The 14937-nt window shown below is 38.2% G+C and overlaps 1 protein-coding gene across 7 annotated transcripts in view; it reads left to right on the forward strand.

Moving 5' to 3' along the window:
• Positions 1 to 14937, forward strand: part of arid1b (AT-rich interactive domain 1B) — a 412366-nt gene that overhangs the window by 349391 nt on the left and 48038 nt on the right. For all 7 annotated transcript variants that reach the window (XM_059986071.1, XM_059986072.1, XM_059986073.1 and 4 more), the window contains one exon: positions 751 to 896. In XM_059986071.1, coding sequence (XP_059842054.1) covers positions 751 to 896 — 146 coding nt within the window. The remainder of the gene's footprint in view (positions 1 to 750; positions 897 to 14937) is intronic.

Genomic DNA, 14937 nt, shown 5'->3' on the forward strand with positions numbered 1-14937 from the left:
ATTAGAATTGTCGCACCATCTTGAAATTCCAGAAATACAGGGTGAAATGCTCATTGGTTACAGTTGAGTATTTTACAACAAACCCTTCTTGATATTAATTCTGATTTCAAATTTGGAGAATTCTTCACTGTCCTTAAGAGATTCCAACGAAATGTGTTGATTATAATTTTGTAAATGGTTATTGTATATAATAAAACTATAAGAATGCTTACACTCGTTGTCATCCATATTAGCAAGTGCTGTTGATTCATTTTGATAGTCTGAATGCAGTGTTGGTGACACTTAGTTATCAGTTCTCAATGACCCTGGACATCTATAATATACAAACAATCATTAAAGTACAGTATATTGAGACATAATTAGAAACTGAATTTTAAAAATCAAACCCATGCCATTTGCAATGGTTCTGGTAATTCTGTGGTATAAATGTCCCTGAAAATTGGCAATGATATTGAGTGACATGTGAGCTTAATGGAATACAGTTTGTTTTAACTATTGCCGTTCCAGTGTTGTGCTTGCTGTTGCTTAACATTTGACCTCTTTTCATTCTTTATCCTTGCTCTTCCTTGGTGTTCCACACTGTTGCTTTCAATCCAGCATCTGTCTCCAAGCCCTGGAGTCTCCCCCCACGTTACTGATCATGGAGCATGCTGCTGCTGTCAGATATGTACTTTTGTCTCTTGCTTTACATTCTTGGTCTCTCTGTGTCATGTTTATGCAAACAACCATGTATGCTGTCTTTTTTTTCAGGCAAGCTGGATACACTGGCATGAACCAAAGTGGTATGATGGGCTCTAGCTCTCCCTACAGCCAACCAATGAACAACAGCTCTTTAATGATGAACCCTCAGACCACTACTTACAGCATGGCATCCAACATGGTGAACAGCTCTTCAGGTAAGTCATGTTCAAAATGGGGAGAATTATACTGTTGAAAAGAACAGAGTTCCCTTTTGAGAAGCTAGGGAAGAGGTTTGATCTCTACTGTATGCACTTTCAGAAGTTAAGAAAATTGCAGGTACTGTATTGATGAAATGCAATGCATATCAATTACTAATTCATGCATTTTGCAGGTACTTGAGAAAAGAAATATCTCCTGTTTATTGATCAGAGATGTAACAGATAAACTGAACAATTATTTAGTCTTCTAACAGTTCAGTTATTTTAGGGAAAGCCAAAAATTGACCGCAGATTATTTCTTACAAATTGAAGAAAAAAACAATGCAAAGAATCTGATCATTGGGAAATTGGCTTCCTTTGACTTGGTATCAAAATGTCCAGTTGCCTGCATTTTTGTACAGCTTTTTGTACTTTCACTTACTTGGAGAAAACATTAATTCTATGCTTGGGCTATGATTCCTAGATGCCAGACGGCTAGCATCTTACCCAAGAGTCGGATTTAATATTGTTCATCAGCCATTTTACTGCTTCTTTTCCCATATTTCATGTGTACTAATGGTGTTTATTGGATATCCATAGAGGGAAAAAAAATTCCTTTTTAGCTATTTTATTTCACCATCTTTAACTGGGGTGTTCAGATCAAACCTGGATTTTTACAGGTCCGTGTGTTTCAGCGGCATTAGTTCCTTCTGTATCCTTGCATTCTTCCTTTCATCTAGACTGTCAGATCTTAAATCACTTACTTAAAAGATGATCAGCTACACAAATGCCCAATAATTCTTCACCTTAAGGAACTAAGGAAAGAGCTATGAGTGAAATTAGTTTCAATTCTAATACAAACTCCTTGACTTTATAGCCAGTGATCCTATGAATAAAATGTTAGACAAAATCATTTGTTTGAAATTTCCAGCTGTAGTTAGAATATTGACTATATTAGATTGTATATATACCGGTGACAGTCGACAGACATATCTGACTTAAAGCATCTGGAATGGTACTGATACTACTTTCTGAATCAAAAACTAATCTGTTTTTAGTAAAAGTAGGTGGTTAAACCAAACTGAGGCAATATGACGATTGTGATTATAAATATGCTAAACATCAGCACACCCAAAAACACAAGCAGTAAGGTAGCTTCACCCCCACTCTAAAGATCCTATTCAATGAAGGCAGGCATGCCATGCATCTTTCACCAATTTCTCACAATCTAGGAACAATATATTTGTAACCTTTGATCTTTCTGTTCTATGACACTCCCCAGGGCCCTTTCATTCAGTGTGCATGTCCTGCCATGGTTGAACTTCCCAAAATGCATCACTTTAGCAGTCAATGAGTTAAAATGCATCTTCCATTATTTAGCCAACTTTCCTACTAGACCAATGTCTTGTTATAACCTTAGATAAACTCCTTCACTGTTGACCACACCACCAATTTTGGGTTACCTGCAAACTTACAAATGGTATCCTTATCGCTCAAATCATTACACATAACCAAAGATAAAGGCATATTGTGGACATAATCCTTACTCTGCAACTTAAAGAAAAAGAAGGAGGAGATGCCATCTACTATTTACAGTCTTTCTCAGCCTTGCTGCAACTTTTGATTCTTGTCAATTAGGAGGGGCTGTTGAACACCCTTCTCAAACTTGGTTCCAATAGAAATTTCTCCCCTCTTACCTTTGCATTACGGTGGCATGGAGGCCTTGATTCTCACCAGTGGGTAAAATACAGAGCTCAGTCCAGTGAATTAGGTAAGATTACACCATTGCCTTGACATTGTTGTTTGCAGTGCTGCTGCTCCCCTCCAAGCTTCCTGCCAAAATGGATAAAGTATACAGGATTATTAGTAAGCTAAATCAACTGACCTTCCAGAGCAAAATGCTGGCAAATGGTATAGGTGTAGATAAGTACTTGATGGGCTTAGATGTGTTGAGCCTGTTTCTGTGTTGTAAAACTCCATGAAAGAATGTTGCCCCAGTTCTGAAATTTACTATGTTCTGTTTTGTGCGCATTCAGCACAAAGCCACTGTTAGCTTTATTCACTGAAACATACGAGGAGATGGGTCTTGTATGCACCCGCGAGACAGAAGTCCTTTACTAAATTGGCCGCATTACACAACAACACTCTCCAGCAACAAAGGGCCAGGAAAAAGTAGGTTATATTTCTTGTTGTGTTTATCGACAAAGATACCGTGTGCAAACTTAAAGCACACGGTATTGGGGGTATGGTATTGATGTGGATAGAGAATTGGTTGGCAGACAGGAAGAAAAGAGTGGGAGTAAACAGGACCTTTTCAGAATGGCAGGCAGTGACTAGTGGGATACCGCAAGGCTCAGTGCTGGGACCCCAGTTGTTTACGATATATATTAATGATTTAGACGAGGGAATTAAATGCAGCATCTCCAAGTTTGCGGATGACACAAAGCTGGGCAGTGGTGTTAGCTGTGAAGAGGATGCTAAGATGATGCAGGGTGACTTGGGTAGGTTAGGTGAGTGGGCAAATTCATGGCAGATGCAATTTAATGTGGATAAATGTGAGGTTATCCACTTTGGTTGCAAGAACAGGAAAACAGATTATTATCTGAACAGTGGCCAATTAGGAAAAGGGGAGATGCAATGAGACCTGGGTGTCATTGTACACCAGTCGTTGAAGGTGGGCATGCAGGTACAACAGGCGGTGAAAAAGGCAAATGGTATGTTGGCATTCATAGCAAAAGGATTTGAGTACAGGAGCAGGGAGGTTCTACTGCAGTTGTACAAGGCCTTGGTGAGACTGCACGTAGAATATTGTGTGCAGTTTTGGTCCCCTAATCTGAGGAAAGACATTCTTGCCATAGAGGGAGTACAGAGAAGGTTCACCAGTTTGATTCCTGGGATGGCAGGACTCTCATATGAAGAAAGACTGGATCGACTACAGCTGTTTACAGTTTACGTCAACGATTTAGATGAAGGCATTGAGAATAACATCAGCAAATTTGCTGATGATACTAAGCTGGGTGGCAGTGTGACATATGATGAGGCTGTTAGGAGAATTCAGGGTGACTTGGATACACCTGGAGTATTGTGTACAGTTTTGGTCTCCAGGGTTAAGGAAGGACATCCTGGTTGTAGAGGAAGTGCAGCGTAGATTCACAAGGTTAATTCCTGTGATGTCTGGACTGTCTTACGCAGAGAGACTGGGCTTGTACACGCTGGAATTAAGGAGATTGAGAGGGGATCTGATTGAAACATATAAGATTATTAAGGGATTGGACAAGATAGAGGCAGGAAATATGTTCCAGATGCTGGGAGAGTCCACTACCAGAGGGCATGGTTTGAGAATAAGGGGTAGGTCATTTAGGACAGAGTTAAGGAAAAACTTCTTCTCCCAGAGAGTTGTGAGGGTCTGGAATGCACTGCCTCGGAAGGTAGTGGAGGCCAATTCTCTGGATGCTTTCAAGAAGGAGCTAGATAGGTATATTATGGATAGGGGAATCAAGGGATATGGGGACAAGGCAGGAACCAGGTATTGATAGTAGATGATCAGCCTTGATCTCAAAATGGCGGTGCAGGCTCGAAGGGCCGAACGGTCTACTTCTGCACCTATTGTCTATTTGTCTATACTCACTGGAATTTAGAAGATTGAGGAGGGATCTTATTGAAACGTGTAAAATTCTAAAGGGATTGGACAGGCTAGATGCAGAAAAATTGTTTCTTATGTTGGGGAAGTTCCAAAACGAGGGGTCACAGTTTAAGGATAAAGGGGAAGCCTTTTAGGACCGAGATGAGGAAAAACTTCTTCACACAGAGAGTGGTGAATCTGTGGAATTCTCTGCCACAGGAAACAATTGAGGCCGGTTCATTGGCTATATTTAAGAGGAAGTTAGATATGGCCCTTGTGGCTAAAGGGATCAGGGGGTATGGAGAGAAAGCAGGTACAGGGTTCTGAGTTGGATGATCAGCCATGATCATACTGAATGGCGGTGCAGGCTCGAAGGGCCGAATGGCCTACTCCTGCACCTATTTTCTATGTTTCTAAATATTGATGAACAATTTCACCATCGGTTACAACATACTTACTGAAGAAAAGTGGATTTAAAGATCAAAAACTCAAACCTATTACCAAACTTGTGTTCAATCAGAAAGCATTGATCCCTGTCTTCAGTATGTTCAGAGATCTGAGCCATCTTCCTCATGTATCAAAAGAGACTGAGAAGATACTACCAATAAACAGTCCTCCAGATCCGCTGGGAGAGTAACAAATCACTTTCAAGTATCCTCAACAGGCCAAAAGCCCTGGCACTAATTCCCTTATTGACTCAGTTGGCTTTACTGAGCAAGTCACATCATTCTTGTGCTCAACACTCTGAACCCAAAACAGGTACTCTGTTTGGCGATACATGCAGGGGAAAATTACTGGGCATTCAGAGAAAATGTTTCAAAGATGTTCTCAAAAATACTTGGGAAAACTGCAACATTCCTACCAGTTCTAGAGAGTGCTGGAGCCAAAATAGAGGAGGAGCATTCAGGAGACACTGAAAACCACAAGTCCGTCCACCAAGAACAGAGAGAACCCCAGTGTAAATCGCACAAGGAGGGCGTCATTTCACACTTATCAGCCCAAGCTAAAGAAAGGAGATACCAAATGACAAATGTACCACTCTTTCAACTGGCAGTCCCATGAATAGTTTTGAGCAAATGCCAATTCAAGTAGCACATCCACCTAAGGGAATATATACGTGACATGTCCTTTGTCAAGGAATGGCCTGTTAAAATCGCATTTCCAGGAAGGATACGTACAAATATCTGCCAAAAGTCAACAATATTAGGCAATTAACATAGCTTTTAAAACTGTAGAAGTCCCATTAAAAGCATTACAAGGCATTATCCTTAAGCACTCCAGTATAGGGTTATTCCAGAGCACATCTGTGTATCAAAATAAATTTCACAAAGACTCAGCTTTGGACTTCTGACTCTAGTAAATTTAGAGCAATATTATTTTAAATTTCTAGATTTCCTTTTTGATATAAAACAAGTAAATAGGTCGGTATGAACTTTGTTCATGTGCCTCCTTATTCATGTAATAAAGAAATAAAAGGTAATGCAAAATGGAAATCTCAAAGTAATTTTCAAGCAGATTTTCTTTGAGTTGATTATTTTGTGCACTTGTGACTCAGAAAGAATATTTAAATCACAAAAAAAATTGGAATAATGACATCCCAGAGCCTCCCCGATGTTAGTTTGTTCAGATTCTGTTAATCACAGTATTTCCTTCAGATGTGAGTTTGAGAAATTCAGCTTTCCAGCAGTAGTACATTAATCCTTTGCTTAATCTTGCCATGGATCAAACTGTTCAGCTACATTGTCAGTTAATGCTTATTAACTATTTCAGAACCACACAAAACTTCTTGTGCCAATCATCCTCTTTGCCATCTCATTGGTAACTCAGTAATTGGTACAGACCAAACAATGGTGAGAGCCTTACGGCACATCATATTAGATGCACTTGATAACATAGTTATTTTTTTGGTTTGGAGTTTATACAGAAATTAAATAGATGAATAACTTTCCCTGTTATTTCTTGAGGATAAAGGCATTTTTAGAAGTTGAAATGTGATAAGGTGAGCGAATGTGAAGCTATCCATTCCAATGGATGGATAAAATAAGACAGTGAATTATTGGAATTGTTCATGTACAAAGACAATTGGATGTTCTGGTTTACCAGTTATGAAAAGCAAGTATTTCAAGTGCAAGCAATTAAGAAAGCAAATGCTATTTTGGTTTTCATCGGAGGATTTGAGTGGAGAAGCAAGCATGTCAATGTACTACTATTTAAAGCATCTGGAATACTCTGTATCTTTTTAGTTCAGGGGTAGTTACAGACAGCAAATATTTGACAACATTGCCAATGATCCCATCAAGAAAAAATATATCTGCTGTCCTGTGGAACTCTTGCATCCATTAACCGTAACAGTTAAAACCAATGAGGTATTTAGTCTCTGATTTTTAATGTGTCAGGTCTCCTTTATGACACATTCAAATATTTTTTGACTGTTAAGAGTCATCCAGTGCAGTGAAGAACCTTCAGGCTGCTGTCCACACCAGTTAGCAACTATGCATTTACATTAATCCTGCAGTGCTTCATTCTTCCATATTTCCATCAACTCCTCTCCCCCATCCCCGACTCTCCCACTCATCTACCCTCTGGGGACAACTTACAGTTAACCTACCAATCCTAATACCATTGCGATGTGTGAGAAAATACATATTAAGACTCTGCATCTAGGTTAGGCTGACTAGTAAACAATGAACTGTAAATCTACTAATCTAGACATACATTGAGCAGTCGGTCTTATCAAATGAGAATTTGAGATCATTGGATTGTTTTGTGTCCTAAATTAAAAGCAAGAAACGCTGAAGAAAGTAAGTAAAAGCAAAAGGTAAATGTACAGAAACACAAACACTTTTGCATCCTGGCGACTTAGGAAAATACAAAGTACAAGTTCAACCTTGGTTTTCAGGCACTTGGGAATATTGGGTGTAGATTCTGTCTCCTTGTGTAAAAAAACATGTACGTAATTGATGATTCACTAGTCTAGTTCTTGGGATAGCAGTTCTGCTGTATGAGGGCGGTTATGTAGACTGCATGTAATCTTTAGTTTTGAAGCATGAGCAGTTGAAAACTGAAACTTCATGCAGAGTTCAACAGGTTGGTTGGTTGGATGGAAGGAAGATGCTTCTCCTGATTGAAGAGTAGGACCAGCAGTCACAGTAAGAGGAGACTACATTTAGGACTGAAATAAGAATTCTCTTCAAAGAGAGAGGTGAATCTTTTGAATTGTCTGCTCCTAAACGCTGTGGGAGCTGAGTTAATGAGTTAATTCAAAGCAGAGATTATGGATTTCTTATATTAAAAACATCAAAGGATGTGGAGGTACTGGAATAAGAGGGTGCTAAGGTGCCAGGAAAGCCATGATCCTAATGAATGGCAGAGCTTAGATCTGGATGCCACTTGTGCTTCATTACATGCTCCTACATTGTAGCTTCATGATTTGAGGAGAAGGTAAACGTATGAAGTTGTTGACTCATCTATGAGACATCTCTTCCACTTTAAACAACTGACCTCTGATCTTACTTGGAGGGCTTTCAGGTGTGTTATGTCCAGATTTAGTGCTTCAGGTGAAGCTGGGTTATCTATCCTGTTTTATTGTAAATTGGGTAACCTGCTTGGTCACTTCAGAGGGCATTTGAACTAACCACATGCCTGTGAAACCAGAATCCCTTGTATCCTATTTTGATTATTTACTCCCTGAACTCAGCAAGCAGCTAGCAGACAAATGATCTGTTTTTAGAAATAATTTGAGTTGGAACTTTGGCCTAAATGTCAAATGTACCCTGTTCCTCAAAGATAATTTCATACACTCTGAAGCATCCACCTGATTAAGTAGAAGCAATAATGTGACATTAGTTTCATGTTAGAAATGGTATTCCCAACTGTATAGCAGCTTCCTAAGTAATTCACTGCAAATTCACTCTGACTCACACCTCTAATTTTCTGATCCATTGGTCAGCAAGTGAACCAGGTCATCACTGGGTAACATAGATTTAATGGTTTCAGTCACTTTTCTTTCTGGTTTTATTAAAGTGGAACCTACATCAGATTTTTGCTTCATATATAGATTCTAATTTGATCCCCTTGAAACTGCTGTGAATTATGGTAAGCTCAACATTTCTAGAATTATCTTCCTTGTCACATAATGACTTTAAAAGATTGGCACAAGTTTTTATAAGGGCTCCTTTTGTGTAGTTGCATGAGTGTTTCATGGTGTTACGTTACTGTTAAATAGCTCAATTACATTGGTGATTAAGGGATTAGTTTCATTGCTTCAAATATGATTTTATTGCAATGAATCATTATAAGGTGGGTATTCTTGCAGTTGATTATCTTGCCCAGCAGTTGTTTCAGTTTGACCCAAAGTGTGAGGTAAGCTAACGGCTGTGTAGTTTGTGGGGAGGGAAGGAAGCTTGTTGAGATGACAAAGTTACCACTCACTTGTATCATACAGGAAATGCTGTGCAGCAGGCTGCAGATCACTTCAGTTCTTGCTTGTTAGTTCCGTTAAACTAAACTGAAAATAGCTTTAACAAGTGTACAGAGTTTGGTAGTGACTTTCAGGTTATAAAACAACATAGACTAAACTTGAAAAGCAACTTACTCATAACTTTTTATCCAAGCAGTTTAGCATGTTCATAAGTTCAATGGACTGCACTGGAAATGTCATGAATATTGAACCACTTCCTGATTTCTTTCAGCATTTTTATTAAATAATTTGCTGTGTAGGATTCAGGATATTAAATAAAATCTTCAAAAGATTTTTGCATTAGATCTGTTTATTAGAAACAACAGTGAGAAAGTTTATGATTTTGCTCCAGTGAGAGAAAATAACTGTGAGGAAATAGAAACAATTGTCTAAAACCATATGGAAATAGTTTGGTCTTGTTTAATTTTTTTAAATTAATTTCTAAATTGAGGTAAATAAGGAGTTAATGTTATTTCACAGCTTGAGCAATAGACTTGGGTGATCCCAAGTAATGGATTTCATAATAGCTGTCACAAAGCAGAACGCTATTTTTCAAATCTTTAAAAGCTGACTGCAGTGCCACCATATTTTATCACCATTCCAATACAGGCTTGAAAAAGCTTGTGCCTGACCAGATTATCAATTTTGAATATATCATACACATCTAGTCTTGTTATTTCAAAACTGAAACAATTACCACATTCATTTAGGATTTAGCTGTTATTTCATGTTCACCATTTATCTGAGAAAAGAAATTTTTTGTCAATAACCTATTAACTGATTGTTGTGCAGCTCCTGCGTGGATTGATTTTATGTATGTAAAATTGACTTGAATTTCTCATATCTCTCATATAGTTCATTGAGAAAAGGTATTGTCTATCAATCAGAAAAATTAGGTAAGATGCAACTGGCTGATAAAGTCAACATATTTTGACTGCCAGTTTTGGATCATTGGCAATTAAGGGAGTATTTTGACTGCCAGTAACAGCATTCCCCACTCGAACCACCACTCTCCCACCAGCCCAACACACACTCCTTCATCACCAGAGTGTGGAATTTTGTTTCATGCACCCAAATAAACTTAAAATTTTTATCCAATCCTCGACAGCAAGAACTGAACAATCATCAATTCTGGCAGTTAAACCCATGACCTTCCTGTTGAGAGTCAAGCCTATTTAATAGAGTCTTTTTTTCAGGCTGACCAGCATGGTTAAGCTCCAGGTTTGTAAAAACTTTAATCCTTGGCTGATTCTTTACTGATTTGCTGATTCTTCCATACCCAAGATTAACCTATGCTGCCTTGAAGGATGTTTGAACTGTAGAGTTTACTCCTGAGGCCAGCATATGATGCTGACAGGGTTACTTGCATTTCTGCAAACTAGGTTGCCAAGCAAGATCATGGTTTTTTTTTGTAAGAGGATAAACGTTTATGAGTACACAGGCATAGATATTTATGCCTTTGGAGAAAAATATGTAAAATACACAACACATTTCCAAGATAGTTTCTCATATGTGCTTTAGATTTTACCAAAAACTATTCAAGGTGTATTTTTAATAGTAAATTTTATATTCTACAATTTTTGAAGAGAGCAAACACACCAGCATAACCAGCAGGAAGAGATGATGTTAACTAAGATCTTGTGCATATCCTCAGAAGTAACCCACTTCTGAGTTGGGTGATTTTATCAATTATAGATAGAATAATTAAGAGGTTTAAATTGACCAGTTATCTCAACAGGTATGCATACGTCTGATCTGGTCAGTCTGTCGAATGAACATGTGCTGTGCTTTTCATCTATTTGTTCTTAATTCTTTTTTCTTCCTGAATGTCTTGCAAGAAACATTATAGACCATATTCCAATATCCTGGTGGATGCAGAATATTTCAGGGCTTACTCGATAATATTAACACAGTCCTGAACTGAGTTTTCTTGTTTTCAACACAAGGGTTGTCCCTCTTTTTGCTCGTATTAATAGTAATGTTGGAATCAGAAATCATACGTCCACCCGCCTGGAGTGTGTGGTTTGTGCCTATGAGGCCTATCATCTTGGCCCCTATAAGAGCATTTTTCTAAACCTTGTAAATTTATTATTATGTACTCCTCAAATTAACCATCAATCAGACTCTGTGTAGTCTCAAATCTATTTAATGAAGACAATTATAAGTTAGGTTGGAATAGCCACAATATACAAGCAAATCAATTCCTAATGTTGATTTATATATTTCATTTTGGACATATTACAATAAGAAGTTGTAATTTATTTGATCAAGAATTTGTGCAGCTCCTGCAATGGTTTTAACTGTCAACAAGAGACCTGGTCTGGATAACTCTGAATCCTTGATTGCACTCAGTAGTCCTGTTACCATTTGTGGTGTCTGATAATTTGGGTATATGTTAACATTAAACAATTTTGTTTTTAATAAGAAAAACCAGAAAAGTATAAACTAATATCCCCCCCCCCCGCCATATAGTCTCTTTGAAAGTTAGCTGTTTAAATGGCCTTGCTTAATTTATCCTGCGTTGCATTGTTTGCGGCAGAAATTTTTAATGCAGATTGCTGTAGAGGCTGCGCAAGAATGGGCAAAATCTGTAAAATGAACAAAGTTGCTCTCACTTGACTTCTGGCACAGGTGCTGATGTTGGGCAAACTTCTACGCATATTTCAATATGCTCATTAAATTTAAATTTTACATGTATCTTTATGTTAACTAAAAGAGAGTGTGACTAAGGCACTGGAGGCATAACTGCATAAGCCCCCTCCCTTTTCCAGATCTTTCCCACCTACATGCGGAACACCTCATACTCTCCATGATTCTAACAACTTCCAATTCCCTGATCTCTACCGCTTCACCTTAAAGCTTTGACATCCAGTTGTTATTTGGCTCCATAACCCCAGTTTATTTCTAGAATGTTGATCATACAAGTTCCGCTCCCACTTTTCTGCTCTCATCCCACCTCTGCCCACCAAAATGTTGGCGATGCCTTTTCCTGATTTGTCGAATTCCTTCAGCAGTTTTTTGCTCTTAAAGGACAAAATGCTTGCTCTCAGAATTCAGATCCACCATTAATATGGCCACTGTCTTCAAAATCTTGTTTTTTCTGGTTATCAAACGAAACCAATAGTTTTTTGTTTTATAGACATTCAATTTATTTATGGGCAAATGTTTTATTTGCAAGAATATTTCAGTTTGGTATGAATTCATTAGCACAGATTTGTAGAGCAGGATCACACTGTATCTTGGGATTTCTTGCAATTTATTTGATTCACTGTATTCATTTACAGAAGTAACACACTTATTTGCTGTAATGCAGCTGAGGAAACTCCTTTATTGTGGCATCATGCTCTCATGCTTGGTGCCAGGATCCAAAAGGAAGAGGGAATGAAAAACGTGTACAAAATTCATTCACAGATTAGCCGCACTGTGCTCCAGTGTGTAAGCATGTTTTTTGCAATAATTAATTGTAATTGCAACAGCCACAGAGCAATATTTGGGGAAATTAGTTGGCAAGCTGTGTGGTATTACTTTGCCAATACAGGACAAGGGAGAATGCCAACTTGCACTATCACTTCTTACCTTATCTGCATCTTGCATTGTGTATACACACGGGTTACTTTTAGTTAGAAATGAAATACCTTATGCCCCATATCTTTGTCAATATTTTTAATTAAACCTATCACTTTGACTTTATTCAAGGAGATTGGAAACACAGGCTTTTGAAGTTCAAGCTGAAAACTTTGTCAGAATAAAGCTAGAGTTGTTACAGTGCATACATATCTGACATGTCGTTCCTGAAACCTTTATTTTCTTTATCTCCCAGGCTGCTTCTGTCATTACAGCTCAGTCCCAGACAGCGAGGATTTTTGCTAATATAAGTCATGCACTTGTGAATGAGCTTTTATTTATTTAATTTAATGCTGGTTCTCCTTCCTGCCATTTGCACAGTACACTGAACCACAGTGCCACCTCCAGACTAGCTCATATACAGTCACTTCTAAACTGCTCTTCCTCTTTCTAAAAAAAAAAGGAGGTTGAACATCTTAATTTTTACGCCAAGGTTATCCTGTTAAATAATAAAACTGTAGGCAAAATTCTAATCCGAGTAACTTGGTTCTAAGCAAATTTAAAGAAGTTGACATCTTGAATGGGCCTTCATAATCCAAATAGAAGGAGAGTTTCCTATGAATTATCTTGTGTAGATGATTTATACACAATAGATTTTTTTGTCTTGTGTCTAAGAGAATAGTTGTACTTGGGTTGGGCTGACCTATACTCTGTTCACTACTGTGTATGGTATTAAATATTTAGGGATTAATTGAACAGAGTAGCAAAAAACTGAACAGGAGTAATGAGTGCACTGAGCAGATACTATGGTATAGTGCTCACACCAGATCTGATGACCATCAAACATTAGTGTGAAAATCATTATAGTAATTTTCATTTTGGTCCACACAGAACAAAACTTTACCCATCTGGTCCTTGAACCAGTTGTGAGCAGTCCTGCTGAAGGGACTTGGCCCGAAACAACATTTGTACTTTTTTCCTGGCCTGCAGAGTTCCTCCAGCATTTTGTGTGTGTTGCTTGGATTTCCAGAATCTACAAATTTTCTCTTGTTTGTGAGCAGAATTTGCAGTGTTTGTGCAAAGGATGCCATCAGAGCCTTGAAGAAACAATTTCCACAGTAACCATGTAGTAACTGTAGAAATGTCTGCTATAAGAGGTGAGAGAAAGTGTAGAGTGGGAACACCTCACTTCAGGTGACAAGCCACTCCTCACAATTTTCTGCGCAGAATGAGTTCATAAGTGCTCCATGCCATTGTGAGCATGGCTCATCATGCTGAAAAATATCACACTGTGTGTCAATGCAGTGAATCATGTATTAGGGCTACTATATCTGATGGGTCACCCAGTAACACTGTCAGAAATTTGAAATTTGCTGGTGAATAGATGCAAAGAGTAATACATAAATGGAGCATGGAACCTTTCAGGTCACATCACTTTGTCATCTACTTGGATAGTGTAAATGTTCCATGGCAAATTAGAAACACAGATCATAGCTTGTATTCTTAACATCCTTTTTTTTGGATAAATGCAAAATGAGATGCTGAACACTGAATGACCTGTATAATATCTGGAAAGTGAAACGCTATTAGGGATTGAGAATCTGCCCATAATCATCAGAATCAGAATCAGATTTATTATCATTGGCATGTGATGTGTAATTTGTTAACTTAGCAGCAGCAGTTCAATGCAATATATAATATAGAAGAGAAAAAAACAAAATAAAAATAATATTAATAAATAAATAGATCAATTACGCTATACATACATTGAATAGATTAAAAATTGTGCAATAAACAGAAATACTATATATTTTAGAAAATGAGGTGGTGTCCAAGGGTTCAATGTCCATTTAGGAATCGGATGGCAGAGGGTACAAAGCTGTTCCTGAATCGCTGAGTGTATGCCTTCAGGCTTCTACACCTCCTACCTGATGGTAACAGTGAGAAAAAGGCATGCCCTGGGTGCTGGAGGTCCTTGAAAATGGACGCAGCTCCTTGAAGATGTCCTGAGTACTCTGTAGTCCAGTACCCAAGATGGAGCTGACTAAATTTACAACCCTCTGCAGCTTCTTTATGTCCTATGCAGTAGCCCCTCCATACCAGACATTGATGTAGCCTGTCAGAATGCTCTCCACAGTACATCTATAGAAGTTTATGACTGTATTTGTTGTACCAAATCTCTTCAAACTCTTAATAAAGTATAGCCACTGTCTTGCCTTCTTTATAGCTGAATCAATATGTTGGGACCAGGTTAGATCCTCAGAGATATTGACACCCAGGAACTTGAAACTGCTCACTCTCTCCACTTGTGATTCCTCTATGAGGATTGGTATGTGTTCCTTTGTCCTACCCTTCTGGAAGTCCACAATCAGCTCTTTTATCTTACTGATGTTGAGTGCCAGGTTGTTGCTGTG

Source organism: Hypanus sabinus, chromosome 12 (genome assembly GCF_030144855.1).
Source record: "Hypanus sabinus isolate sHypSab1 chromosome 12, sHypSab1.hap1, whole genome shotgun sequence".
Classification (NCBI taxonomy): Eukaryota; Metazoa; Chordata; class Chondrichthyes; order Myliobatiformes; family Dasyatidae; genus Hypanus; species Hypanus sabinus.